Here is an 18,990-nt window from a genome sequence, read left to right as displayed (position 1 = left end):
GGAGAGGGTTTCTGAAAATTTAAAGGAAATGAGTAAAGTAGAGGAGAGGGGACAGGAAATGGGAGACAGAAGAGAAAGGGGAAATACTGGGGAATGATACTGGAGAAATTATATTGTTATATGTGTGCATGCATGGATATGTAACAATAAATCCCACCATTATATACAACTATAATGTACCAATAAAAAAAGAATAGGAAAAAAGATGGTTGTATAACAACTTTTAAAAAATATTTATGATATAATTTTAACTGTAATGAAGCTTAACAAACATATGTTCACTACACAGACAACTAAAAAAGAAGATAGCCAAGAATAAAATTATTCCTTCTTTTGAAACTGACAATTTTAAAGAGCTATAAATTAAAAAAGAAATATTTCAAAATCATAGTATATAGAATCTAAATAAATAAGAGTTGCAAATTTAGTTTAAAACAAATATAAATTGACAAATAGCCATATGAGACCAACTACTTCTGAGGACCTATATATAAAACTTCAAAGGTTTTACACAGTTAAGACACTATATACGCAGGTAAAAATGTCTTCTACTTATGTATATCTTTATAAATCTATCTTATTTATTCTCCAATTTGTGTTTCTTTGATTAAAAGATAAAACAGTATTCTCTTTACTATTAATCATTTATATAGCAATTAGAAAGCAAAAATCTATAATTCCATAATTTCTTTGTAAAAATTAATAACTGTTGCTTGTCTACTATATTTCTATTTGTTCCTGATAGGAAATCTACCATCATTCATATCATTGTTCTTGAAAACAACCCTACACGTATGCTTTTTTCCTCTGGCAGCTTTGAGATACATCGAGTATTTGTTGCCACCAGTCTTGCACTATAGGAATCCTGAAGAATAGTTCTAAATAGTTATCACCAATTTCTCTCAACCACTTTACACTCATTTAACTAGGTTCTCATTGTTTTGCCTACAATTATTACTTGCTGATTTTACTTACAGAAGAGATAAACTATATACGAACTGTTGAGCACATTCCAAGAAGTATGAAGGGAAATTGCACAAAAAGCTTGAGATACTGGGTCATTCCAATATGATACACAATTTTCAAGAAACCTGGCAATTTTCCAGTCATATTGTTGATATGTGCAATTCAGGAAATGGTTGAATTCTTCTCTCAAGCATTTGAAACCATCAATAGCCTAACTGTAGATACTTAGATGTTAAAAATCCAATCCAGAAGACATACTTTTGCTATAGAACTTAAGTATATGGTATCTCTTAAAAGCACCTTATGAGAGAAAATGCTACAGACAGGTACTCAAGTCATTTTTTGTTTAGCCAAAACTACAAAACCAAAAAGATTTCTTATTAAAATTTCAGTACAGTACCTAGACATGTGGTTCATGCTAAGAAAAATTTAAGGTCAAGGACAAAAGATAAATCATCTAAGTGTGAGAGGAACATGTGTGCATGGGATTCCTTATAATAACAAACTTAACACGGTATTTATTCTGTATTAGGCACTACATTAAGTGGGTTACAAGTAAAATTTGCCTGAATCCTATAACCCTAAGAAGTTCTATTATATTATCTCCATTCTAAATTCAAAAACTGAAGCTTAGTCACAAGCCAATAATTGATGGAACTGGGATGATAATATCAAACCAAAACTAATAGTGAATAGGATACAGCAAGTTCCTAAAATCTCTCTCCTCTATAATTAAAACTGAACACTTCATGAAACTGAGAAAAATTTTAAGACTAGACCTATGTTTCCCAAACTATGTTTCATGCAACTTTAGTCCTTGAAAAGGATCCATTATGAAAAAGGTTCTTTATTGAAAAACTGGAGAAATCGTATTCAGTATACAGTGAGTCAAGAAAAGAGAGAAAAATAGGATGAACTTATTTTTAAGCAGACTGTTAAGTTACACATTCAAATTATATGCTCTGATTTTCTTCAACCTCCCGACACTTTTTAGAAGTACCTTTAAAATTAAAGCAATCATTAATTTGAAGAAAGTATAATAAATGGAGTATAAAATGCCTAGAAAGTCTAAACACAAGAGCAATGGTATATTTATTATAAATGTGAGTTTATCCTTTATTTCAGGATTTTTAAAACCTTTGTAGATCCATTCCCCTCTAAGGAATTCACAAAGCATGCTATAATAACAAAAATTCTCACAAGTCCTCCAGAAAAGAAACTATTAACATAGTTTAACCCTGTTTTCCAAACCAATTAAACTACAGAATTACTCTTGTCCTATGTAGTATCTATTAACCATCTACAGAATAAGGATTCTACAAAATTATGTTTTGGAAAACAGCCCTAACTTCTTACAATCACTGTACTCATGCTGCCTTATTTCAGAAGGGACAAGAGCATACTTCCAAAACCTTATATAAAACTGACTAAGAGTTACAATATAGACCCTTTTTCAAGAAAACTACTATTTCCAAGAAGAATAATAACTGTAAAATAAAATGTAGAATCACAGAATTTTTGTCAGCATGCCCAGAGCTTCTAGGAAGAAGTGGACAGTTATGTGGACATGCTCTAGAAATGCAAGAAATCTAACTGTTCTATATGACCTTGATTATTAGACATCACCAGGAATACAATAAATTCTTTAGCTTAGGTAACCTTTGGTTAAAATATAGATTATATGGAAATATCTCTGTGTTTTTCTTAATACTTCAAAAAATTCTCTCAAGCCCTCATACCAAATTGGGAAAACTCTCTAAATCACTCTGTGGGGAATAAAGAGTTAAACCTGTTTAACACAATCATAAAGAATTGATTGTGACACAGAGTCAACTCATTATAGAAATAGTGATCATCACTGGATTCTAAGAGGAGATCACTAAAAATCAGTCTAGATCTTATTTTTGGGCGTGTACATTTTTCACCACTCTGCTCTTTGAAGTTCAAAAATGGTCTACAGCCATACCACTCTGAATGTGTCCAAACTCATCTGAAGTTCAAAGATGTGCAGAAAAACAGTACCCACGGAAAAGGACAGAGAAAATTCATAATAAAACAATTTATTTTAAACAAACAGAAATGGGCAAACATTTGAGCATTTTATGTTCAATATCTAACAAAATATTCAACAAAATACCTAATCAACTTATTAAATGAATTATCAAAAGGTCATAGATAAGTTTTACCTGAATGGCTTTCAGTCACTGGCTAAAAACAAAATGAAAACAATAGGTGAGTTCAATGTGCACACTAGTGATTAATAGAATGGACATAAAGATTTGTATGAAATAATGTGATGACTAATGCTCATTACCAATCAGAAATACAGAAAACATCAGGTCAGCTAAGATATGGTCTCCATCAATAGCCAAATATAAAAGGTCATTAATATTTGTTCAAATTGTCCTGAAATTTCCAATTTCCCTCCTCCTTTTCCCATTCCAGTTAGAGGAATCTTTTTCTTATATTTTCTCACTTAAGTTGAATTATTTAACTGTACCCTTGAAAGACTGGCATCATATCACTACAGCTATAAACTTTTCAGCCCCAAGAACAAAGACTACTTCAAGATCTGTACCTTGGCAGAAGAAACACTTTATGCTGCAAAGTGGGGAACAGAGTTAAAGGTCACTGTTTAAAATGGAAACTATCCTCCCAAAACTACCACCAAAAATGTTAGAACACTAATTCTGAGCTAAAAAAGTCAAGTTGGCTGAATAACAGAAAATTTAAAGCCCAAAGTTATTATTTATATTTATTTTTATCACCTTTAATATTAATTATATTATTCATAAAAGCAATAAAAGTTTGCTAAACCTAAGAGGCCAATAGTGTAAGAAAGGCCATATGTACTGAATTTATAGATTTCAGAGAAATACCAGAAAACATGCAAATGAGAAGACAAAAGTCTCTTACTCATTAACACCTTAAGTGAGATAAGTTTTAATTAAATCTTTTTATACGACAATCTTACACCAAATTAACATATATTGTTATAAAATTTTAAAACTCATATCACTAATCTTATTCCATTATCTATTACCAAAGCCCTGAAAATTTACATACCAAATTAATTTTAGAAAATGGCATCTTCTAAATTACCTGATACCAAGTGTCGTAGCCAAAATTTGAACTCTTGTTAATAATTAGTAAATGGGATATATGAAATTTGCATTGCTTCATTAAGAAAATTAGGGAAAAAATAAAAGATAATAATTACTTTTAAGTTAAAATTATATTCAATTATCCTTGTTTTGTAAATGGTGATTCTATTTAATTTAATAAATGTTTAGGCATAATTGTACAGAATCCCAATTTTAAGATGCTGATTTGTTTTTACTCGCTTCATATACAAAAACAAAATCTATTGAGACAATAAAAAATTTTCTTAATCAGCAAAGGTTTATACAAAGTCCCAAAATAATCCATTTTCATTTTACATGGACAGTGACTGACATGCAAGTCAACAGTCCAATATTAGCTAATATAAATGTAATATAAGGATTAAATGATTAATTGATGTTATTGTCTAGATAGATGGCAGGTAGAGAACTTACCTAGACATTTTTCTATGAACCAAAAATTGTGCAATGTACTATTCCTTTTTTTTTGGTACCAAGGATTGAACTCAGGGGCACTCAACCACTGAGCCACATCCCCAGACCTATTTTATATTTTATTTAGGGACAGGGCCTCACTGAGTTGCTTAGCGCCTTGCCATTGCTGAGGCTGGCTTTGAACTCTCCATCCTCCTATCTCAGCCTCCTGAGCCACTGGGATTACAGGCATGTGCCACTGTGCCCAGCTCAATGTACAATTCTTAAATCAACTCTTTTATTTATGGATATTAATTGCAGACATACATGATCTACCATCGTTTAGATTTAATTCCTTGGGAAAGTTTCCCTTTAATTGAACTCCCTACAAATAGGTAATAATGCAAAAATGTTTCAAAATTTAGCCCATCACAGGATCCAAGCAAACAAATGAAAAGCCAATTAGAAAGAATAGGAGACCAGACCTTATAAAACAGATATTTTGGTGTTTTGATATTTTTATAGAGGCTAACATATAATATTTTCCAATTACTCTTCTTATTGAAAATCTACCTTACTAATTAAAATAATACATTTAGTTCAATTAACAAGTTCCCACATGGAAGAAAATAGCTCAATTCATCTTTTGGAGAGCCATCAAACTACATTTCAATTACACTTTACAGGGCAGTTCAAAGAATAAAATATCCAAGAGGAGCAAAAAGCAAAGTTTCTTAGCTAGTATGTGTGACCAAGGACTACTTACTATACATCACACTGCTTCTTCATTTTTGGTTTATGAAATATGATTGTGTTTGAGTGTGCTTTTCTTTGGCCTATCCTGTTTGGTTTACTGAGCTTCTCAAATCTACAAATTTATATCTTCATCTAATGTTAAGAGGTTTTGGTCCATTAATAAATTACATACTTTTTTCCATGCTAATCACTTTCTCCTCTCCTAGAATGGACTTTAATGAATACTTTAATACTGGACTTTAATACTGATGTTGTTCCTCAGGTCCAAGGCCCTGGGTGAGTTTTGTTTGTTTGTTTGTGATTATTTTTGTTTTCCCCTTCAATCTGCATTCCTGTTCTGTGTAGATAATTTCTATTCATCTATCTTAAAGTCAGTTGGCTCTCTATCACTTCCATTCTGCTTTGGAGCTCATGTAATGAATTTTATAGTTTTTAATAAATCAGTTGAAAATTTCTATCTTTTCATTTATTTCAAGTATGTTAACCTCAGGAACCAGAGTTATAATAGCCATTTTCAATTATCTGTTATTTCCAACATCTGCATCCTCTCAGGGTGGACATCTAACTGCCTTTTCTCTTGAGATGGAGTCATATTTTACTAGTTCTTCATATACCAAATAATTTTAGACTATATCCTGGAGCTGTAAATGTTATGTTTACAGACTTCAGGTCCTGTGTCTTATAATCCTTTAAAGAATACTGATTTGTGGTATGCCTTTGCACCATGTACAAACAGAGAGGCAACATGTATCCCATTTGTTTACAATAAAAAAAAAAAAAAACCCTAAAAAAAAAAAAAAAAAAAATACTGATTTGTTGTTGTTGTTGTTTATTTTAGCAGTCACATAACCTAGTTAGATTCAGACTACAAGTTCTGCTTCATCTTCTATAGACAGTGGTACTGATAACAGTTCATTCTCAAAGTTTTTGTTATGTTGCTTTGGGCCTGAACCCATGAATGTGCAACTTGGTACTTAGTTTGAGATGCTGGTGATAGTTTAAATCATGCTTTCAATTAATTTGGGTCTGTTTTGTGCATCTCCATTATATTCTCTGGCACACAGGGTTCTTATTGGGATGTTAGCTGCTGAAGCCACTGCTGCTACCCAGTTCGATTGGGGTCTGCCATCAGGACAACATGGCAAAAGGAAAAAAACAGAAAGTTCATGTCCAAAAGAGTCATTTCACCAAATTACTGCTTCCTTTCATAATCTGCCTACTTTGATCTATTTGACAGAGTCGCTAGGTAGATCCATTTGTATTTTGGCCCATTTTTTGGTGCGGTTTGAGAACAAGAGAGGGGCATTAGTGGGATTACTTTCCTGAAGCTAGAAGTAATCCCACACTGCATGTTAAGAATCTCTTGGGCTGGGGAGACAGCTCAGTTGGTAGAGTGCTTGCCTCACAAGCACAAGTCCCTGGGTTCAATCCCCAGCACCACAAGAAAAAAGAAAAAAAAAAAGTATGTCTTAGCAGCACTAAAGTTTACAGAGTGACTTAGATATAAAAAGCAAGCCAATCAGAGTTCTTTAAAAATACTACAGGCTATACCTCAATGATGGAACACTTGATCTTTAATCCCCAACACTAGGAAAAAAAAAAGAGAGAGAGAACACAAAAATGCAACATTGGAGTACTTGTGAAAGATAAACAACCATTTATGTCATTATTCAACAATAAGATAATAGTTCATATTTAGAGTCATGCTAGATGCAGCCGAAAAAAAAGAGGAGCCTTGTCTTCCATTATTGAGCACATTAAAAACACTTAGTAAAGAGGTAAAAGATAGTAGAACAAATGCTACTAAATAATATTTTTCCCCATTAGGTTTTAAGTTCTTAAAGGATGGGGTTCATGTTTCAGCTTCTTCAATACATTTGATAGAATCTATTTTAGTGTTCTCTACAAAACAACTGGCTAATTAATGTTATTGACTAAGTTTGCAGAAATCAAAGGGAGAAAGGAAACTAATCTTGGAAAAATCCAGAAGCCTATTTAAGACCTCTTCCACCAATCTTCATTTATCTAAATCCTATAAATGGCATGAAACAGATTGTCCATTTCTCAAAGAATACCATTAATTTTAAGGTATTCCAAGAAAACAGGTACAATGTACTATATAGGTCTAATTCAAACTATACTTACAAGACAATAAGGCAAGAGCTCAACCAGTTACCAAAAGACCAAAAAAATCTTAGTTTCTCAAGAAAAATGAGATGAAGGTCAAAAAAGACCATCATTACACAGGGGATGTATTAGATATAACAGAGAGAAAGACAACTGAAACCCAGTTACCAAAGTGTTCTTCCTAAAGATAAGCTAAAGTAATTAAGGTTCCTCTGTTCAAAAAGAGAAAACTTGAAAGATTATATAATAAAACTCTAAGAAATCATGAGTGTTATGCATAGAGTGGGTCCCATATACTCAGATTAACCAGATCTTCAAACTAAAATGTATACCTGGAAGCTTTAATTTAGAACAAATAATATGAACCAGTATTTAACATAGCAAATATTAAGAGATATAAAGATGTAAAGACAGAAGAGCTTAATAACTAAGTTTCAGCAGAGAATTAAATTAAATCACAAGTACATCTCTATAATGATGAATTTAGGAAAGCCAATGAAATTTGAAGTATGCCTGTAACCCCTTCTTCTTCCTTAAAAATAATAGCAACTGAACATATTCTATTATTGGATTATACACAGATATCACTCAGTATGACTTCTTACTCATAAGGTTTATTCTTTTTTGAGGGGATAGGTCTCACTGAGTTGCTTAGTGCCTCACTTTTGCTTTGGCTTTGAACTTGCAATCCTCCTGCCTCAGCCTCCCAAACCATTGGGATTACAGGCAAGCACCACCCTGGGGATTGAACCTTGTGCTTGTGAAGCAAGCACTCTACCAACTGAGCTATATCTCCAGCCCATAAAGTTTACACTTAATGTCTACTTTAAAACTTTAGTAGTATTATAGACAATTTATTGGCCAGAAGCTTAGAAAACCACATTAATTCTTTACTCTACTTTATAGGATCATGGCAGACTAATGAAATATTTTTTAGACTTTTGAAATTCAATTATTCTAACTGACATGAAGAAATCCTATACATCAACTACATTAAACTGCAATATCTACAAAACTAATGTTTTGTTTTAAGCCTCACAATGTTTTATAAATATAAATTTCACAGGAAAATAACTTGAAACACAATTATTGCTGTATTTGATAAAGTCACATTTTTAATTCTTGAATAATTTTGAAGGACCAAAGATAATCAGAGAATTCCTCCATTTTTGTTAAAATATTTAAAGTGTTCCCTGAATTGCTACACTGAAAATGTAATCCAGATTCAAAGAGGGAAAGAAAATTGACCAGGCTCTGGATTTGATTCACAGTACAAAAAAAAAAGAGGGGAGGACAACAATCTGACATTATCACCTAATTTTTTCTATAGCCAGACTGAATAAGGCACACAATGGATTTTTCTATTTATTTGTTTTCTAAGTTAATAGTTTAGCACTAACAAAGATACCAAATTTCCCTACAAGAAAAAGTCATTTGGGAATACATCTCCATGTAGCAAAAAAAAAAAAGACTTAAAATATAGCAAATACACATACTCCTTTTGGAAAGCCATGCACATGGGAGAACTAAATCCAAAGACCAGGCACATCTGGGCATCTGGGCTGTAGCCATTCTGGAGTAATATTTCCAGGCACTCTTCATGTCCTCCAAACACTGCAGAGTAAACAGGGCTCACTTTGTCCAGTCCAGTGTCACAGACCCGGTTAGTAAGTGGTATTAACAAGTCCAAGATTCTACAAATAAACAAATTCAGGAGCACTTAATATTTCATATTTATAATGAGTGCAGGAAAGATTTCTACTTCATGTATTTTAAGATACTGATTGATTTAAAGAAGCCTTTCTGTCTTTATTATACTTGCTATCTCCAGTAATTACTATATGACACATAGTCCAAAATGTTTCACTTACTGTTGTATAATATAAAGATCCTTAAATATACCTGAAACAGAATTATGTAATGTTCCTACAAGGAAACAGGTAATTATTTTCTCTTCAGGATTTTTACTAATTATTGCCTTACCAGTACCACCTTCCCTACAAAATTCAAATTGTTAGCTATTTTAGGATCTTAAATTATTTAAATATTTATTATATTAAATATAAACCAGAATTAAGAAAATGAGGTATTTTCCTTCTTAAAGTACTAATTAATTTTGTTTTTCCAATTAGTGATAAATTTTTAAAGATAATGAGTGACAAGAAATAAAGAATAATATTTACATCAGGAAGAAATTTGGATTTCTGATAAGATATATTCTGTGAAAAAATATGTGCTTATTAAAATCTAAGACAAATTTATAAAGAAGCTGGTTGCTAGGTGGAGAAAAGATCTAAAGAAAATCATTAAAGTTCTCAAATGATTTGTAAAGTTAGGTCTAGCAGTCAGCTGGGGAGAAAAAGGACTATTGTTCTCTTCTAAAATTGAAAATAAAACTCTAAGGATGAAATAAGCCAGGAAATTTCCCCCATTCTGGGAAAAGACAGGGCCACTCCAAAGTATCTTTATAACACTGTTTTTCTCTTTGTTACTTTTCCTTATGTAAACTAGACCTAAGACAACATTAAAGGAGAACTTATGTTCTCAGAAAGGGTTACCTCTAAAGTAGGCTAGAAGGAATCATTAGTGGCAAACAGAGGCCTCGAAATTGAGCACAATTGAGGATAAATTCCTAAAGGAGTTGTGGTATCAATTTAAAGTTCAGAGTAAAACTGCATCGAAGATTTATGCTTAAAAAAAAAAAAAATTGGGAGGGCCAGAGGTGTATTTCAGTGGTAGAGTAATTGCCTAGCATGACAAATTCTTGGGTTTAATCCCCAATACAGAAAAGGGGAAAAAATAAATAAAGAATTATGAAAAATATCAAATTTCAAAACCTAAGTATCTTGTTAAGATAAAAGGTCTATTTAATAGCTGTTAAATTGAATAAATGTGTCTTGATTGTTTAAATGGGTTTGAAAATTTTTACTCTTTTTCCAAAAGGTACAAATATGCTTACAAATACCTTTAAGGACATAGTGAAATACCATGCCACCTAGTGGTATAATAAACAAATTGTAGAATCTGTTTTCCTACTATGTAAACAAAGTAAAGACCATTTTTACTTTCTAAATTAAATAATACCAACAACAGCTATAAAAAGTACTATGGTAGAATTATGACCCTAAAGATCATAAATATATATTTAAAGAAAACTTTTTAGTGTCAAATAATAGGCAGTCATATTCTTATAGAACCAGGTTACCAGCTCAGAGTATAAGATTCCTATAACTCCTGATTTACTCTTCCCAGAAAACACCAATGATTTCATGGGAATTCTTGGGAAGGAACAAAGAACAATAGCAACAGGGGAAAAATACCTTGTTGGCTTTGAGATTAGATAAAGAGAATTCCAATCAAAAGGGTTCAAGATGGGAATGTCTACTCAGCACATACAAATGAAAGACTCCACTGTAAGGGATCACAAACTCAAAAACTTGAAGCCATCGGAATGCTAGCTGAAGATGCCTGGGATAAAACTAAGGAGGGGGAGAGGAGATCATAATCAGAGAAATCACAGGGGAGACTCAACACCCTAAGAAAGCCCCAGAAGCTACCCCATCTCTAACCATTCTGCCTGATGGTAGAAAAGTAAGATCAAGAGGAGCTAAGGATAACAAGAGGACAGACTAAGAACAGGTATAATCACCCAGCAGATTGGCTAGGGAGGGAAATATCAAGGAATTTGCCAGGAGGTAGAAGGTCTGGCCCAGATTTATTTCTTATTGACTTTTAATTATGAGATCATTTTTACTCTCTTTTTTTAACACTTACTTTGCATGGCCCATTTGTGCAGCTGCATGAATAGGTAACTGCCAGTTGTCCTCATTACAGTAAAGATCAGGATCTGCCCCACTGGACAGCAAAAGTTCCACACATTTTGTGTGACCCTCTTGAGCAGCAATGAACAAGGGAGTAGCTTTGTCCAAGGCTTGACAATTAACATTTGCTCCTAACACAAAGTAAAACATTTAACAGAAAATCTTCACTTATGTTAAAAAAAAAAAATATATATATATATATATAGAAATTTCAAAGCAACAGCCATAAAAGAGTTTGACAGTACATCTTTTCTCTCTCCATGGATGTTGTTGAATAAACACACATTGCCAAGTTGTTAGGAATCGTTTAAATTGTTTTTGCTCTTATGTCAGCAAGAAAACAAGTGATCATATTTTAGAATTCATTTTTAAGCTAAAACACAACTCCAATGAAAGATGAATTTCATTCCCATCCTCCAACAAGCACTTTGGGTCCAAAATATAAACATATAAAAGGAAAAATGCAAACCATCAAATATGGGTAATAATATTTCTGATACTTACTGAGAAAGATGAGAGAAGTCTAAGTTTTGAAACATTATAGATGCCAATAATTGGTTTAGGCTAAGATCCATGAAAAAAATTACCAGTAGATAAAACATATGTAGAATCTATGCCTTAAAACTAGTATTAACTATGCTCTTTTATTCTTCCTTCATGACTATTGCAATGATAAAGCTGACAATATAGAAAAAGGTATTTTAAATGAGTTTCTGAGCTTACTCTATAATCATAAGTCTGATCAAGTTATTTCAATGGCAGATATAAAGATTTGAAAAGGTTGAGAATGACCTTAATTTTTGTGAAAGTTTTGAAAATAGGCTTCCTCAAACTTTTCTCATTGGCAAATAATGTATTAAATATGTTAAGTATTGTATTATTACATGATCATGAGTTATTTAAAATTGTTTGGGATATAACTCAATATAAAAATCATCATCGACAGGGAAAATACATACTATCTTTTATTTAAAAGGATATTTGTAAATGTACCTGGAATAAACCAAAGCCCTGAAATAGACAAAAACTATGCAAACGGTAAGTTAAAGAGACTATGAAATCTTCAGGAATTTCAAACATGCTAGACAACTAGAATCTTACTTATATGAGGTGGGTGTTTCACCTGCTGTCAGCTTCAGACAGAAGTGAACACCATTACTAAGAAAAGAATAAATTGGGAAAGAACCCTCCTTAACTTTTTTTTTTTAAACCAATGTTCTATTTTGAAAGAGAATTTCAAAGTATCAGAAAATGTAAGGGACCAGTCCCTATAAGACTACAGGTGGAAAGGTTGAAAAAATAACAGACATTTCACTAAAAGGAAAGTCACTCTAAGGAACTGGGAACATATAATTACATTATAAACATACCTGTCTTTTCAACTTGCAACTCATAACAATTCAGAGACAGAGAGAGAGAGAGGAAGAAGGAAGAGGAGGAGAAGGAGAAAAAAGAACAACCAAAAAATAGGTGTTTAGAGCCCCAGCTTGGCATGAGGTGAGAACCTTTAAGGTACAGTATGACTTATTTTATTCAAAATATTAGTTGAGGGCTGGGATTGTGACTCAGTGGTTAGAGTGTTTGTCTACCCTGTGTGAGGCACTGGGTTTGATCCTCAGTACCACATAAAAATAAATAAGTTATAAAATTTAAAAATATATATTAGTTGAACATTAATAACTAGAACTTGTGGGACGGGAAGTCATTAACAGAATTAGGATAGTCCTCAGGAGTATTAAGTAGTATAGGAAAAAACATCAGAAGTCAGAAGATCTGAGTCCAATGCTAGCTGAAGATGACTGGGATAAAACTAAGGAGGTAGGGAGGCTGGTTATAATCAGAGAAACCAGAGGGGAGACTCAACACCCTAAGAAAGCCCCAAAAGCTACCCCATCTCTAACCATGATAGGAAAAGTAGCCCTGACTCTGATTCTAACAGGAAATAGTTTCTGGATGTCAGCTTCAGACAGAAGTGAACACCATTACTAAGAAAAGACTAAATCGGACACTCAGGACCTGAGGTTCTTAACCTAAAAACACATATTTAAAGAAATTATTTTGGAGGTTCCTTTTAATTCTAAGACTTATAAATTCATTATTTATACCAGACACCTTAAACTACCATTTAATAGTAACTTTTTTTTTAACTTCATACTTCAACCTAAGGATTTGAAGGTTTGTTAAAATCAGTGTTCTAATGTCTAAATAAATTTTGTCTATTTGAAAGTAGTTTATTTTGGGGGGAGCAGAGGGGTCACTGGGGAATAACCGCAAGGGTGCTTTACCACTGAGCTATAACCCCAGTTCTTTTTTTATTTTAAGCCAGGTTCCACTGAGCTGCTGAGGATCTCACTAAATTGCTGGCATCAGCCTCGAACTTGCAATCCTGTCTCAGCCTCCCAAGACACTGAGATTATAGTTGCACATCACCGTGACCAGCTTGGAGGTAACTTAAAAGTCCAGATACTAAAATAAATTGCCTGACAGAAAATCTGGTCATACTTCCCCTTCCCACAGTTATTCATGCTTCATCAGATTAGAACTTTGAGAGTACACACTGGGAAGAATTTTAAAAGTCCCTGTATAACAAACACTTCTAGTCACAGAAATGTCACACAAGTTAAGAATATCACCTCAGCACCATCTTCTCTAGCAACGCTATACATGCAAAGGTTGTTGAGGAGAAAACTTCAGCAGGTTTGTGTTGCTATTAACATAATAAAGTATAGGCATGCTTTGAAATAAACCCATTTAAATAAACACACAATTATTAAAACATAAATTTAAAGGCTTAACATATAAAATAAGCAAATAATAAATTAATTAAGCCTAAACTAGTCTTGTACCTTAGGAAGCTGGAAGGTGCTCTGGTCCCTTTAGGAAAGGACAGCTCCATCATTCAACTTGCCAATAAACCTTCTTTAGTGATAGATCTTACATAGAATGTTCTTACACAGAAAAATTAGTAGTTATGCATTGCACTGCTAGTAACAGACACTTAAATAATCAGGCTTATAAATCAACTTATACATACTCTTATTTACCACTTACATAAAACCATAAATTACATAACCTTTTTTGTATATAGGTCAAGAATTATTTTTCCTAAGATGATATAAAGTTAAAATTTATGATCTCAACAGTGCAAAGGCTAATGAATCAATCTTACCCGATGAAATAAGTATGTTCAAGCTTTCTAGCTTGCCATACTGAGCAGCCACAAATAAAGGCGTGATTCCAAAGTCATCCTGGCATTCCTTGTTTGCTCCTTTTTTAAGAAGCAATTTTATGATCTCAGCATTCTCCTAAAGCACAGATTCATATTTTAAATAAGAGGGAAAAAAATAGAAGGTATCTTTTTTCTTACTGTATTATTTTGTCTTTTCCTTTTTCTTTTCTTTTTAATTCTCTCAGTAAAGGAAAACTTGAAGAAGAAAAAAAAAATCAAAACACTGTATGGTTGTATTGGTTGGAAAGGAAATGATCAAACAATTAAATTAAACTATACTTGTAGCTAGCCCAGTAAATGTAAACAGATTAAAAACTGATCTCCAGGGATGATAATCCTTACAAAATTTTGCAAAATTAGTTTATTAACCTACTAAGAAGCTAACACAGTTTCTAAACACACTGTTATAAAGAAGCCACTACTCTTTAACAATTTACATCCCACATATTCTGATGGTTTCTTAACTATGATATCAACATTTGAAAAATTTAGATAATCCTTATAGCCCAAAGCTGCTACAGTTACTATAGCAGTTGGCTTATTCAGAATGATCATTAGCATTTAGACTGCCTTTTCTGTACTGCACTAACCATCATAAATCACAGGCAAGTAGAAAGCAAAAACTGCACAGAACTGTCATTTTGAAAGGGTAAAACACACAATTTACATGGAAATGAAATAATAAATTCAGAGATTACCTGGAAAGAAGCCTGGTGCAAGGAGTTCCATCCACACATAGAATGGGATCCATTAACATTTGCTCCGTGTCGAAGTAACAGCCTTAACACATCTATCTGTCCATTTTCAACAGCTACAATACAGGAGTCAGAAAAATTTTTGTCAGCAAAAAGGTATGTTTGCAGGGCTGGACACTCTGGTGATGTTCTCATCACTTATTCATCTCAGAACTCACAATGCTGTGCTCATTCCTAAACAGTTATCACAAAATCATGTCTTAACCCAAACTCATTTATATACACCTAATCCTTTCTGTGCACATACAAAATTATTTTCGATAGTATGTTAAAAGACACAGAGGAAATGGAAACAAAAGGCAAACATTCTCTCTGAAAATGGAGATAATATGGATGTAGCTTGCTAGAAATGCAAATGGGAAAGGGATAGGGTGAACAGTTCAGAAGAAATAGTACCAGTCTAGAGTTTTTAATCAAAAAGGTTAAAAATGGCTGGGGATATAGCTTAGTTGGTAGAGTGCTTGCCTTGCACGCACAAGGCCCTGGGTTCAATCCCCAGCACCACAAAAAAAAACAAAGGTTGAAAGGTTTGCTATCGTTACCATTTGATTAAAAATGACAAGAATCAATGACAAGGTGAAAGGTAAGTTCTGAATCTTGGACATTTTTTTAACATCATAAACAACCATTATTAAAATAATATTCTTATATCCACCAACAAAAATATGTAAATCTTCTCAGCTACTTGAACTAAAGGGGGACTCAGATAAACCACATACCAATTAAAGAAATATGTGTTATTTAACTAATAACTAAAACTGATTACTCCCAATTGTTGGTATAGTAGATCCTCTGAAGAAATAGTCTGTATGCCTACAGACACCTCCCAAAAAGAGTACACACAAATTACTTGACTTTCCTTTACATATGTAACTTACATTAAAGCAAAGTATGTTTAAATCTATTATCAAATGCATATAACAGTTTATAAATCCTACTTAGTAATAACAGGTACAATCTACTTGGGGAACATGTTATCAGGTTGGTACAACAAGCAAGTGGAGCTAAACTTTCCACAATGTATCCACCACAAAACTTAGCTAGGATGACAAGAATTCTGGAAGAGTTTAAGCATGGAGTTAATGAAAATCAGAATGCCAAAATATAATTATATACAGTAGTTCTCCCTATTCACAGTTTCCCTTTCTACGTTTTTCAGTTACTCACAGTTACTCAGTCAATGGTGGCCCAAAATTTTAAATGGAAAAATTCCAGAAATAAACAATGTATAAATTTAAAACTTCACACTGTTCCAAATGGTGTCATAAACCTCAGGCTGTTCACTCTTTCCTTCCCAGGATATGAATAATCCAGCACAGCCACACTGTAAATACTACCTGCCCAATCGTCATTAGTAAACTTGGCAATTTTATTTCAATATATCACCATGATCATACTATCTTACATTAGTTATTTTTAAATATCTTACTGTGCCAAATTTATCATTAAACTTTACCACAGTAAGAGAGAAAAATAGAGAAAGAGGAAGAGGGAGGACATAGTACGTAAAAGATTTGGTACTATTTGCAGCTTCAGGCATGCACTGGGCATCTTGAAATATATCTCTGCATATGAGGGGATACTGAGGGGGTACTACTGTAGTGCTACATAAAATGAATATACACATACACACACACTTGTAAATCAATGGCAAAGAAGATAAAATGTAATAGCTCCATACCTATTAAATGACTATTAAATAACTTCATTAAAATTTAAGTTTGGAGAAATAGTAACATCTACAATAGGGTTGAGATATGTATAAGAGGCCTAACTTCATGTACTTGGGGTATGGGGAAGATAGTTTTTAAAATATATATTTTTTTTATTTCAAGCAGTTATTCTATATCTCCTACTAGAGTAGGAGGATGAAAATGAGAATCAACAATTCTCAGTCATAAAAAGAGAAAGGCATTAGACATTTGAATTAGGCATTACACTTGAAAAATGCTAATCAGATGAAACAATGGAGAAAATAAATTCCTTAAAAATGTAAAGCAAGGAAGTATACTCATTATTACTGAAGTTGAGTAGCATGCCATTGATACTCTATTAATTTTTTAATGGTGGTGATGTTGGGGTTTTTTGTTTGTGGTACTGGGGATTGAGTGCAGGGGTGCTCTACCACCAAGCTACATTCCCAGCCCTGAGTCCCTTTTATGTTATTGTTTTATTTTGTTTTTGAGACAGGGTCTTGCTAAACTGCTAAGGCTGGCCTCAAACTTGTGATCCTCCTGAGTCAGCCTCCTGAGTCACTGGGTTATAGGCATTTGTCAAAGCACCTGGCAATATTTTATTAGTTTTAGATACTGAATTTATACTTATGGCTTGAATCTGAAATGTTCACCAAAAGATTGTGTGTTGGAAGTGTGATCCCCAATGAGGCAATGTCCAGAGATGGGGCTTTTGAGAAGTGGTTAGACCATGAGGGCTCTGACCTTATGATCTAATGAAGGACTCCACTGAAAGGGACTACATGGAATGCTGACAGGTGGAACCTAGTTGGTGGAAGCAGCTCACGGGGGCATGCCCTGGAGAGGTTTATCTTCTTCAGCCATTCCCCTACCCCATCCTAATCTCTCTCTACTGCATTCCAGCTGCCAAAGCAGTTTTCCTCTGCCATACCCTTCTACCATATTTTGGTTGTAGCAATAAAAAACTGACTAATACAAACCAAAGTTTATTTCTTCGCAAGAACTCTAGGAAGTCTTTTAATCAAAAATTCTCTCATTCTGGGCAGTTTCAAAAATGTAACCAATAATTGCCATAGTATCACAGAGGTAGAAGTTTAACATTATTTACTTCATTTCTAAGTTAATATTTAAGCATTTTACCAAGGAAAAAAATAAGCTATTTTTCTACATTCAATCTAAAGTCAATCTAATTTGAGGTGGAGGTCATGATAGAAAAGGAAGAAAATCTGTTTCATATTATCCAATTCATTCATCATTATCAGTGATTGCTAGCAAAAATCATTCTATAGCCAGACCCTGAGTTGAAGATTATCAGATTCTTATTGGTAATATATGAAGCAGGATGAAGATAAGTTTGTTTTCCATGAGATGGACTGACCTTATAAAAAAGAAAATAACTCATGTACAAATAGAGAAACAACATGTATCCCATTTATTTACAATAAAAAAAAGAAAATAACTTTATTTTGATTATTAAATACAGTATAGAAGTCAGACAAAAAAACTTTTCATTTTTAATATCATGAATACATTAAAACATTTGGTTTCTGAATCTGTACTGAAAATAGTTCCTAACAGCAAGAGTGAAACCTGTACATGAGCAAATAAATATTTTCACAGCTCTTGCTAATTATTTCAAAATCAAAAAATTAATCATTAATAATGGCTAAACAGTGATTTATTTATAAAGTATATTTAGAGCTTACATTTATTACCAAAGTCTCTTCTTTGGAAGAGATGCAGTAATATTGTCTTTATCAAATTGAAGAGGGGATTCAAAACTGTGAAACAGCATACTTCCAAAAAGGAAGTCATTATTTTGTACATATTTTCTCAATTCTTCTGAGAAAAGCAAATATAATACTGTGCTTAGAAACTACTCCACATCTAAAATAAGACTATGCAAATCTTTTCAAAAAAGTCAACCATCAAGCAACTATAACACTGTGTACTTTTGTATTCTATGGGCACAGTGGGGATACAGATAAAGAAGGAACCATGGAGAAGGATATTAAGAGTGCTTGTGCCTTGAGAGCTACCAAGATATAAAGAGAAATGATAAATGTGACAGTGATGAACTAACCTACCCAACTGAATCAGTGATGT

The 18,990-nt window shown here is 33.0% G+C and overlaps 1 protein-coding gene across 3 annotated transcripts in view; it reads right to left on the bottom strand.

The window, feature by feature from the left end:
- ASB3 (ankyrin repeat and SOCS box containing 3) overlaps window positions 1-18,990 on the bottom strand; it is a 95,947-nt gene that overhangs the window by 34,041 nt on the left and 42,916 nt on the right. For all 3 annotated transcript variants that reach the window (XM_079110229.1, XM_079110230.1, XM_079110231.1), the window contains 4 exons: window positions 15,134-15,246; window positions 14,376-14,511; window positions 11,160-11,337; window positions 8,882-9,079 (listed from right to left, as the gene is read on the bottom strand). In XM_079110229.1, coding sequence (XP_078966355.1) covers window positions 8,882-9,079; window positions 11,160-11,337; window positions 14,376-14,511; window positions 15,134-15,246 — 625 coding nt within the window. The remainder of the gene's footprint in view (window positions 1-8,881; window positions 9,080-11,159; window positions 11,338-14,375; window positions 14,512-15,133; window positions 15,247-18,990) is intronic.

The sequence above is a fragment of the Sciurus vulgaris genome, assembly GCF_902686455.1.
Source record: "Sciurus vulgaris genome assembly, chromosome: 14".
Lineage (NCBI taxonomy): Eukaryota > Metazoa > Chordata > Mammalia > Rodentia > Sciuridae > Sciurus > Sciurus vulgaris.
Note: the sequence above shows the minus strand (reverse complement) of the source record. Positions and strands in the feature narration are given on the sequence as shown.